The sequence below is a fragment of the Nilaparvata lugens genome, chromosome 2 (genome assembly GCF_014356525.2).
Source record: "Nilaparvata lugens isolate BPH chromosome 2, ASM1435652v1, whole genome shotgun sequence".
Classification (NCBI taxonomy): Eukaryota; Metazoa; Arthropoda; class Insecta; order Hemiptera; family Delphacidae; genus Nilaparvata; species Nilaparvata lugens.
Genome location: NC_052505.1, coordinates 18,946,499 through 18,958,993, shown reverse-complemented (window position 1 = coordinate 18,958,993; position 12,495 = coordinate 18,946,499). Strand labels below are relative to the sequence as shown.

Here is a 12,495-nt window from a genome sequence, read left to right as displayed (position 1 = left end):
TCTTCTTTTCGGATTGAAATTTTATTATTTTTTTTTCTCTAGTTTTTCATACATTCCATATGTTTCTTTTTTCTTTATTATATTTTTTCTATTTTCGACTGAATCTCAAGCCACTAATTATAGCCGACTGATTACTCGTTGCCATCGCTCAAACTTTTTAGTTTTGCTGGTAACGCCAATGATAATATTATAATCGATGTTTAAATGAAAATATTTTAATTTTAAGTTTTTGTAATGTATTGTATATGAAAATTTTTATATTTTTCACATTTGTAAAGTTGTGTTTAATGATTTTGGCAATAAATATTTTTTTTTTTTGGCAATAACGGCAAGGAAAGTTGTGTGAGTGCGCCACACCAGATTTTTCTACCTGGGAGAAGAATAATATTAATTCAACATTTTCCACAGTATGTGACATAATCTACTTATGTTATAAGTAACATTCTTTCACTTCTCAGGTATGAATCTGTTGACAGCCTATCCTTTTAGTGTGCACTTCCTGCATCTATCCTACTTCTTCTCTTTTTTCTCCTTCTTATTGCACTACAGAGATTCAACAAGTAGAGAAGTAGTAGAAAAAAGTAAACCAGATTCAGAGTGCAATGTCCCAGTTCCCGCGCTTTGGCACGGCCAAGCCTTCTTGAACTGCTATTCCTCCTTCTTCTCTTTCTTCTTCTTCTTCTACTTCGTCATCATTCGCTTCTTCTTCTTTTCTTTTCTACCTTGTCCTCTTTCAACGCGATCATGCTATTATTTTATTCTATTCTTTTATAACCATCGTCATTAGAACGAATTAATTATTCATCCTCACTGAGACCTACCTCTTCTTCACAATATTTTCTCTCTTCAATCTTCTCCTAATATTTCTGTATACTCATCTCTGTCATCCTCATTTATATATGTTTCTTTGCTTTGATCTTCCTTCTACAGTAAATCCTTATTTTCCTTTCCTTCAGCATTCTTATCCTTTTCCTCTCATGATCATATCCAGTATTCAACTTTACCATCTACTTTTCTCCTGCATTATATCGTCTTCATTGTTAAAATTCCTCCCACCACTTCTTTATTTCATTCTCTTCATCTACTTCCTTTTTCTCTTCCCCACTTCTTACATTCTTTATCTTCCTCTTCACCACCCATTCAACTACTCTGTTATTATTACTTTTCTCTCTATGCTTCTCTCATTTTGTACTCTCTTCCTCCGTTTTTATTACCATCTTCTTCATTCTTTTTCTCTTTTTGCCACTTTGCGCATCCAATCATCCCACCTCTTTTCCCTTTATTTCGTGTGTTGCCCGTTGATGGGAAGGATATTATTTTATATCATTTTCAAAGGATCGACAATTATAAATTGTTGAAACACCACCGATTTATGAAATTACATCATAATATTATACTGGAGACCCACCCTCTGGGTTGAATAACTCGCTCATAGACTGTTGTATTGATCTCTGAGATCAGCAACTAGTAATTATACAGAGATGATGAGAATTATTATTGAAATGATAAATCAAAACAATTTTTTCATGTACTTTCAATGTTATTTTTATATTCTGAAAGTGGACGAAGGAGTGAGTCAATTTTGTTGTCCGGTAAAAATGTTCGAATAATTCATGTTCAAAATTTGAAGCTGATTGATCAATTTTCTCTTAAGTTCTTGTCGAACCAGACAGAAAACGACTTTGGGCCCTAGTAAATCAAAAGTGAGAACTTTGCTAACGCTCGTTCAATTATCGTTATCCTTATTGCATTATCTGATCTTTATTCTCATTGATTAATTTTTATACTTTGTAAAATTCGTTGAATAATTAGCAATACCGTCATTTAATGTAAATTAGAGTATAAGCCAGTAAATATTGTAAATACATAAAGAACTCTAGTCTAATCTTCCCATGACTTTTAAGTACAAGTTCTTTTCTTACTCTCCTCCTCTTTGTTCTTCTACATCCCAGTTCTCCTTTCCTCATGCATTCTTTTCTACCTTCACCTTCATTCTCTTTCCCCTTCTACCTCCACACTTCAGCCATTCTTTATTTCCTTCTCCTAATGCTCTTTCTAATATCATTCACTTTCTCCTTCTTCATCCACCCTATACTATTCATTACTCTCCACAATTGAAGTATTCCAGTATTTATCATTCTGAAGAACCAAACTTTTCACTGCCTAAATGAATATCTGGGAGCAAATACATATGACATCCGAAAATATCAATTTTATAAGCCCAAACATGTTTTTAGCCAACTGATTTCAATTGATCAACATGTATCAACTGAATTGTTTTGTCTGATTTTGTATTTGTTATTGTATTGTACATTATATACTTGTGTATTTATTTATTTATTGGATAGAGTAAACAATAAAGTAGTCGAAAAAGAAAAAAACAGGCTATTGCCCAAAGCTTCTTCAATCTCCTAATTTTGTCTTAAATTGTCCAAATATTATAGGTCAAGTCAATTTCAATTTATACACTGAATCATCAATCAAATTCAAAGGATGAATGTATATTTGTTGACAAAGCCTATTGCAATTTATATTGTTTGCTGGCAATGAAATAATTGTTACTCTCCAGAGGTACATTCTTCCATCTCTTCATTCCTTTCCAGCTGATTTTGCACACATTCATATCCTGACCTGAAGACTAGTTGCCAACTAGAATGAATCCATGTCATGCCATCACACCCAAATGTGTGTACCTGATACTATGTCGTTTACTTTGCTTCTTCTTCTTCTTCTGCTTCTTCTTCTTCTTCTTCTTCTTCTTCTTCTTCTGCTTCTTCTTCTTCTCCACATACATGTCTCTCTCTTTTCTCTCTCTGTCTGTCTACGTATAATGTGGTCCACGTTATAATGACAGTCGTGGAAGAAAGATGAAAGAACAGCGTTGCCAATTCTCTGCCTTGCTTATTAATCATATTTCTACATTTTTGAAAAAGGATCGGAACTAGAAAAAATAGTGCAATCTGCTATGTCGCATGAAAGACAAAGACGCATATCAAAACAATGTCAAATACTTTGCCATTATAACGTGGATCTCATTCTAATTCTAGAATACTCATTGAGATGTTTCTGTCTTCGTTGTATTCTCATCCGCTCTCTCTTCCTTCGTCTACTCTCATCTAACTTTTCTTTCATATTCTCACACTTCTTCTTTTTCTGCACTCCTTTCTTCTTCTCCTACTTTATCATCACCCCCTTCGTCTTCCACTTATTATTTTTCTTCTTATCCATCTCCTGCTTTCTTCTGCTCCTCTTCTTACTCCTCACCACTCAACTATCTTCTTCTTCTTCTACTTCTTCTTCTCTTTCTCCAGTCCTTACATCTCCTCAAACTTCTTCTCCTTCTTCTTTTTTCCTTCTTCCCTTACTTCTACCGGAGTAATCTATGGATTTGGACTGAAAATTCTTAACTGTATTCACTTTTCTCTTCTTTGTGTTGCATAATCACCTTTTACGAACTTAAATTCGAAAAAAGTTGCAGTTTTATTTTTTCATTTGGGAGAGTTTTTCCCATTTTTTTATTAATTATTAATTCTTTTTATAATTTTTTTCTCATTGTTGATTTTTTTGTTGAAGTTATTGTTTTCTTTAACTTTATTTTATGGTTTTATGATGTTTGTTCTAGTTGTAACTTAGAATTGTATGGAAGGGCTAAAATTGTAGGGCTAGAATTGTATGGAAGTATAAGAGAGGGCCGGCTGCGCCCTAACTTCGCTCTCCTAGATTTCTAATAAAGGCAGCGATTCAATTCAATTCTTCTTCTTTTTCTTCTTCATCCGCTCTTTGATTCTGCTCCTTTTCATCCTCCCTCTTCTTCAACTAGACATGTATGTATTATACATATAAATATTCTTCTAGACATATATTCTTCATGTTCTCTTTTCCTATTCCGGTATCTTATAGTATTCTCCTTTCTCTTCGTCTACCATCTGTCTTCTTTTTATCTACTCTCTTTTTTTCTTGTACTCTATCTTTTCCATCTACTTCATATTTTCCTTCTGCTTTATCTTTGTCTTCCTCCTATCCTCTCCAACTCCTCAGGCTCACTCCTTCTTTTTCGCGACTCTCTCTCTCTCTCTTCTTTCAACCAGCAGATTCCCCGCTGACTAGAAGTCTTCCCACTATGTTTAGTACAGTATCCTGAAACGTGTGAAAATGTCCCCCATTGATCTGTCTACTAGGCCAACTACCATATCCAATCGATCGTCTACCACTTACGGTAGAGCCAACATTTTTTGCAATTCCCATAGAAAACTGTTCATTTGCCATTTTCATAGCTGGAGCTAGAAAGTAGTACTGTATTTCCAAAGGTTATATTGACATGAATGACTCCAAAATTCGAATAGAAAGTTTTCAAAGAATACATTTACTAAATTTACAATTATTTTCAAACGATTACAGTTTGATTTCAATTTTTAGTCTACCTACAGTCATTATCTGTAGTTAATATTGACTACAAAGATTTATTAAAAATGTTTAGATCAAGATATTTTGTAACCATGTTTCAACAATTCCAACTAAGTTTAATTCGATTACTAGAATTATCCCAAAGTTGACAGTTATTGTTTTTATTTAATTTGAGACTTTAGTAGTCACTGAAACCTAGAGAAAGCAATAGCGAAACTATTAGAAAGCCACAGAGCTCGTAATTTCCCTTCTAAGGAAATTGTAACCAAACAGAACTACAGTCAAACTGCAATAAAGGGCTCATAATAAATAAACTAGATAAATTTGGAATACATTTAAAAATACTTTCTCTAAAAAGAATATTCTACAAAAAACACTGTACAATACATTATCTACATAAAAAACATTATATCATGATCACACTTTTCATCTCAATTCTAGTCTCAAGGTTAATGTGTCAATGCTCTTCAAACATTTCAATTACTACAACGAAATTGAAATATCCATATTGTTGATAGCTACTAATTTTGAATCTCCCCTTCCCTACACAAAGTATCACCAGCGAAAACTACCATAATTTGCTGTATTCTGTGGTATCATGTATTCTTTTAGTACGATTACTTTATCCGGCCTACATACGGTGACAATACTAGCTTCCACTAGCTGCCATGGGAACACGGAATTGAAAAATGCCATGTACAGGACATTTCCAATTCCGCGTTCCCACCGCAACTAGTGGAAACTAATATTGTCCCTGTGTGCAGGCTGTTCCAAGTATATTTCTGAATCAAACTTCAGAATTCATTAATTGAAAATTAATGAGGAATAAATTGGAAATTTGATCTCATATTTTCTTTGTTGATACTGAAACCCATTCAGCAAAGATCCTAATAAACACTGAAATTCCCAATCCAGTACATAGATAGCCCCCAAATGAATGTACATTTTTGATTAATAAATTGAATAAGATTTGATTTGATATTTTCTTTACCAATACAAAAACCCATTAAGCAAAGATCCTAATGAACACTAAAATCTCCAATTCAGTAGACTGATAACCCTATACAAAACTTCAATCTATCACGAATTCTATTAGAAAGTACAATACCCAATCCAATACATAGATAACCCCAAATAACTGTAATTTTTCATTAATAAATTGAATAAGATTTGTTTTGATATTTTCTTTACCAAAACCAGAACCCATTAAGCGGAAATCCTAATGAACACTAAAATCTCCAATTCAGTAGACTGATAACCCTATACAAAACTTCAATCTATCACGAATTCTATTAGAAAGTACAATACCCAATCCAATTCACAGATAACCCCAAATAATTGTAAATTTTTGGGTAATAAATTAAATACAATTTGATCTGATATTTTCTTTGCCAAAACAAGAACCCATTAAGCGAAAATCCTAATGAACACTAAAATCTCCAATCCAGTAGACTGATAACCCCCATACCGAACTACAATCTATGCGGAATTCTATTAGAAACCCACAGAGCTCGTAATTTCCCTTCTAAGGAAATTGTAACCCAACAGAAATACAGTCAAACTGCAATAAAGGGCTCATTTAGGGTTCAAACCACTAGACTAGAATCGGTACTCTACCCTACTACCCTCATGTGAACGCAATGAAATATTGACACTTAATTTCGATGAGGGTTGAATCGTATACAGTGCGACGTGCAATTTGTACTGACTCGTACTGTATTGAAGGGGTCAGGAATTCAATGTCTACTGAATTGAACTGGAAGAGGATGGAGTCACGTTATAAAGACAGCACCTGATTGACATTGGTTTGCTATCCTTGTCTGTCATTAGTCCAAGCAGATAGCTTTATCCTTTTCAAACTCCACAAATCATTTTCAAGCTATGGAGAAATATACTAAAACAGAATATTTGAATTCAATTATGAGAATCTATTAAAAAATCATGTAAAGATATATTTTATTGGTCACTACCAGGAAACCTGTAATCCAAATCGAACTTGAAACTTGACAAACTGAAAACTTGACGTACTGAAATATTGAAGAATATTCTTTATTTTGTGAATTTAAAGTTTGTTTCATGTTTTTACGAAAGTTTTACTATCAATCTATCCAAATTTAAAATTGTTTGTTTTATTGTAATCTATATTCTCATATTGTGATTTGTTGTAGAAAATTGAAATGGACATAACCTATGTATAATATTTGGACGATTTAGAACTAAATTAAGAAATTGAAAACGTTTTGAGCAATAGCCTGTATTTTCATTTCCGATCATTGTATTGTTTGTGCTAACTTAATAAAAAAATAAAATAAAACAAGAAATAGGCCTATAATCATGCTCGGTGAATTTAGAATCTACCGTATATGCAAAATTTCAATTTAATCAGTCCAGTAGTTCAGACGTGATGATGCGTCATTCGCGAATTTCCTATCCCGTACGTGTATAAGTCGATTCTTACCTCTACTATATTACAGATTAATCATCTATAATAGATGATTATAGATATGGTACTATATGGTACTATATGGTACTATATCATCTATCATCTAAAATCATCTATTTTACATAGAATTGATCATAATAAACAAGAATAAACAATTGATAGATTGATTTATTATAGATTGATTTATTGATTATTGATTTATTTATACAATCGATTGATTTATATCAGATCAGATAACGGGAAGACTTGAATCAGAGCTATCCACTATAGAAGGCAGTGCAAGAAGAGAATAAATTATCGCCAAACATGCCGCCCTTTATTATGCCGTGACTTTATTATTTTTCCTTATTATTTTATCTGCCAATGTTATTACATTAGTGGCATTTGCATTGTGAATAAATAAATAGATAAAATAAATAAATATACCGGGATGATTCCAATCACAGCTAAATAATAATCTAGTGACCTGGCTGGCTCAGACCTGGTGTCAGAGTTTCACAGCTATTTACTATAATAGAAGAAGGTGGAAACGGAAAAGTGGCAAAAATGCCCTCCTATCATCATTACTACTGATGTGACATGTATATCACTGTCGATGAACGAAATATGCATGTAAAATTGAAATTTGAAATACTATTGGGATAGGTATGTTGCCACGTAAAGGCATGCAATGTGGACTGCAATGTTGGAAGTTGACATTTGTGTGGAACTGCAGAAAAAGTTGAACAGAAAAGGCATGCAATTAGACTCACCACTATCATTCCGGAAGGTTCCAGTACGAAGCATTCATTAGGCCTCCGAGCGCTTCCCCCAGTACGCTTTCCGAAACTGCAAAAAGATAACAAAATTAGTTACAAATGGAAATAAGCTATTTTGAAGAAGTTAAGTGTTTGATGAATTCAGATCATTCTACTAAATCTGTGGATATAACGATTAACCGCGTCAAAAATGTTTCTCTTGTACTGCTGAAAAATTTTGTTTCACTACCCATTTTCAAAATTCAAATATAAAAAAAATGTTGAAACTCCATAAAGTGTCACGAGTAATGGCGAATGACAACATTGTTTCCAACTGTTAGCCTTTCTTAGTTTTGGTGGAGGCTATAAAATATTTAATTATTTTACACAAAAAAATATTGTATTGATTTATCGATCCTTTTTCCTGGAGGAAATGGAACTCTAGCAAATTATTGAAAGTCACAATCACAAACGATAACAAAGAAGAGAATATTAGCAGAGAAATTGATGGGAATGAGACAATGAGTTTTAGATTTTTTGTATTATCTGTTGTAGCATAAATTAGTATTAATTTGATGATAACCTCGACACATATATTATTTAGTTAGGTATCATTTTGTAAACCTTGAATATTGTTATATTATTGAAAATGTATGAAGAAATAATATGTAATGTTCCTGAATTTATGAATAAACTCCTCTGGATGTGTCGTCCAACATCCAGATAAATTATCATTATTATTATTATTAATGAGAAATGACAAATTATTGTCAAAAATCGACGTGGAAAGAATATTGGTCCAGGCAATGAATGCTCAATAAAGGGATATAGCCAAGTAAATGACATGAGATATGCGACAATTTTCTACTTCGGGGATCGATTTAGAGTAGTTAGAAGGTGAACATTCTAAAAATCCCCCAACCTGGGAGTTTGACATACAGTTAGAGAAGGTACAGTTTCTTAATTGAAGAGACTTGAAATGTTGTCAAAAATCCACTTTATTTTTAAAAAATTAACATTTTACAGGAGCATGCTTTCGTGTGTGCTCATACATCATCAGCTGTAAGTAACCAAAAGAACTTAGAGCTGATGATGTGTGAACACACATGAAAGCATGCTTCTGTAGAATCTTAATTTTTATTTTTAAATAAAGTGGACAACATTTCAAGTCTCTTCAATTATGGAAAAGTTCCACAACATCAATATTCACGCTACAAACTTAAGTACAGTTTCGAATGAAAAAGACTAAGAAATTGTCGAAAACACAGATTTATTGATACTTAGAAAGACCGGTTTCGGTTATTACACCAGTGTAATAACCAAAACCGGTCTTTCCATGAAAAAGACTAAGAAATTGTCAAAAAACACAGATTTATTGATACTTAGAAAGATCGGTTTCGGTTATTACACCAGTGTAATAACCAAAACCGGTCTTTCCATGAAAAAGACTAGGAAATTGTCAAAAAACACAGATTTATTGATACTTAGAAAGACCGGTTTCGGTTATTACACCAGTGTAATAACCAAAACCGGTCTTTCCATGAAAAAGACTACACACTGGTGTAATAACCGAAACCGGTCTTTCTAAGTATCAATAAATCTGTGGTTTTTGACAATTTCTTAATCTTTTTCATTCAATATATTTACACCAGTGTAATAACCGAAACCGGTCTTTCCAAGTATCAATAAATCTGTGGTTCTTGATAATTTGTTAGTCTTTTTCATTCAATATGAATAATTACCACAATATCAACTTCTCAACTACACAAAAAGGGAAAGAGAAAAAATAAGTACAGCTTCTTGGTTTTATATTGGTGTTATCTTATCCGTTTCTTCTTTGGGGAACGGGAATCGCCTAGACTGGATAAACAGTATAGAAACAAGTAGACTGAACACATCAAACATCAATAGTAGAGACAGATGATACTAGGAGAAAAACAGTATCTTTACTCATTTTATTGACTCACCACACAGAAAACCTCCTGCGCGGCATACTCGGATCGAGAGACATTTCGCCAGGCAACGAGCTGGACAACTCTAGAGTGGTCGACCGCAGGGAGGGACACACCAACGGCCGCACACCCGACGGACCTCCACCGGACGATGAACAGGTCCGGACGTGTCCCTCCCGGACCGCACCTCCCGGACCCACCACATCCGGATCACTCGACGAAAACTCCTTGCTGATCGTCAGATCAACATCCCGCGGACAACTGTCTGACGACGTCCGGCGTGTCCGTCGTCCGACAGTCGGATCCAACAGGTTCGGACTGGACGCCTGTTTGCGGGCGGGGCTTTTCGGACCCGTCAACGACAAAGCGATCAGTTCGTTGGCTATGCATGTCCCCAGAATCTGCGCGGATTTTTCCGTCAGACCAGGGGGTGGTGGAGGAGGCTGCGAGGTGTCCCTCAACTGTGTGTAGGGCAGCCCCGCTGCACACGGCGATTTCTGCGATTTCTTGTCGCGACTGTTGTGAAACGAATTCCACCTCCTGATCGGATCCAACAGATTTTGTCGACCTCTCCGCGACCTAGGACTTGACGAATCATCTCCACCTCCTGATCCTCCCTCCTCCTCGCTCTTCTTACGTTTCGCCTCCTCAGCATCTTCCTCCTCTTTCTTCTTTTTCTGTTTGATTTTGGCCTCCTCCGCTTCGGCGCACCGTTTCTCGTCGACTAGTAGTTTGTCGCGCGCTTCAAGCTGCGGAGCGAATTTAAACATCGCTCGCCGGTCAAGGCGATAATTTCCCTGTATTTGGCGATATCAGCGGCGATATTTCACTCTATATTTCGCCTTCAACGACATTTCTCCTACTATTCAGCAATATTTTCAATATCTACTTCTCAACTTCCATTTCATCACTGGTGTGTATCAACTCAATTCAGCAATTGCTTGATTTGATAGATTCAAGAAATATATTATCAATATTTACATCTCAACAAGTATTTCTTGCACTTGTGTGAATCAAAGCAATGGAACAGTTTACCTGATTTGATGAATTTGAGAGCTATTTTTAATATTTACTTCTCAATTTGTATCCCTTCTATTTGTATGAATCATTTCAATGCAGCAGTTACTTGATTTTATAGATTCAAGAAATATATTATCAATATTTACATCTCAACAAGTATTTCTTGCACTTGTGTGAATCAAAGCAATGGAACAGTTAACCTGATTGATGGATCTGAAAGCTATTTTCAATATTTACATCTCAATTGTATCTCTTCCACTTGTGTGACTCAATTCAATGCAGCAACTTGATTTTATGGATTTGAATGATTAGTCGTGATATATCATAAATTGGATCATATCCAATAGCCAATCAAAAGATCTTGTTTCTCAAAAATTCAGTAATCAACTTCAATTCAACAACCAAAACAAAATTCTGGTTGTTATTATTCTCTTATTACAGGTTAATTTAAGTTTGTGACAATTTGCAACTAATTTAAGCGCTGCTATAAATCCGCTATGTCGCGAAACACTTTCTCCAGTGAATCGCGAAATTTGTAGCGATCTAACTTAAGCGTTATACATAGCGTTCTGATGTGACTCACATGAGCGACTAGATATTTGACGCGCGACTAAGCGATTTATTTTCGGGTATACAACACTGATAATGCGCCACTTCACGGTAACACACAACTCGGAATCGCACTATCACTAGAGCGACGCGATAATTGTCGCACGACAAAGCGATTAGTCATCGTACATACGTCGATACTTCATCTTCAGTCGGCGACGAAAATTGTAGCGCAACGTTTTCGACAGAATTTTCATCAGCGATTTGTACATAGTCTTTCAGGTAGTTGATCAATTGTTTGGAGATTTGTACTGTCGGTTAACTGTAAATTGGGAAATAGGTGGTTGAGGGAGATTGTAGTTGAGGAAAATAATATTTTCCATTGATACAAACTTATAACAGTGAGAATTCTTGGGGGTAAAAAGTCAATTAATCAATAAGTTGCCCTTCTTTTGTTAAAAAGGGAATTGATGGAAAGTCTACTAGCATCTCTTGCTAAAAAATTCCAATTAGTAGACATTTGAGTGGAATGTTTTTGTTTTTAATTAGTTTTTTAATATCAAAATTTGAAATTTTTAGTTTAGTCATTAGTTTTGAAGTGGAAATTAGACTTTAAAGTAATAAGTAAAAACAAAACCTCATTCTTTTTTCGGAACTTTTCATCAAAATTTAGAAGACAGACAGTTTTAGGCTATGCCTGTTGTCTTCTGCTAATCATACATCGTAATAATTATTTGTGATTGTCAATGAAATATATGATAACAAACTATGGAAATGATAGAGTCTATGACTTTGGAAAATGTAGATAATTATATAGATATTCAATTTCAATTTATTTCAATTTCAATACACATCTCATTGAATACAAAATTTATATATATTTTTAATCCCTCTAGCTTTAAGCTATTTGAGGAATATTAAAAAAAATACTAAAAACATTTACTATGTTGCAATAACTTACATAATAAACAAATATAAATATATAATATATTAAATGAATGTTATTAACAAAGCAATTCAATGAAAATGACGAGATATTTTTAAAACAGCTAATTCATTTTTAAAAATACATACAAGTTTTGGTTGTTACACCGTTATTATCAATCTCGAGTAAACTGGTAGCTTGAACATCAAGCAGCAGAATAAACAGTGTGCGTCAAGCTCTACGATTGGCCAAAAGCTGTTGACCAATGAAGGTCGAGCTCTTCTGTCATTGACCGAGGCTAGAGACGCCCAAGTATTCCAAATATCTTAATCCGCATGATAAGCTATCTGAGTGTTAAGTAATAGAAATAAAAGCTTCAATATTGATTAAATAAGTTTGATTAAGTATAGTCAATAATATTGAATATTGAATTTGTTCAATAATAAATTGAATTCGTTCAATAAT

The 12,495-nt window shown here is 34.1% G+C and overlaps 1 protein-coding gene across 1 annotated transcript in view; it reads right to left on the bottom strand.

The window, feature by feature from the left end:
• LOC111054557 (rap guanine nucleotide exchange factor 2) overlaps positions 1 to 10,817 on the bottom strand; it is a 103,579-nt gene extending 92,762 nt beyond the window's left edge. Inside the window, exons 1-2 of the mRNA XM_039420002.1 lie at positions 9,552 to 10,817; positions 7,600 to 7,675 (exon numbers count right to left, since the gene is read on the bottom strand). Of these exons, the coding sequence (XP_039275936.1) occupies positions 7,600 to 7,675; positions 9,552 to 10,306 (831 nt within the window). The 5' untranslated portion in view covers positions 10,307 to 10,817. The remainder of the gene's footprint in view (positions 1 to 7,599; positions 7,676 to 9,551) is intronic.
• Positions 10,818 to 12,495: the final 1,678 nt, after the last annotated feature.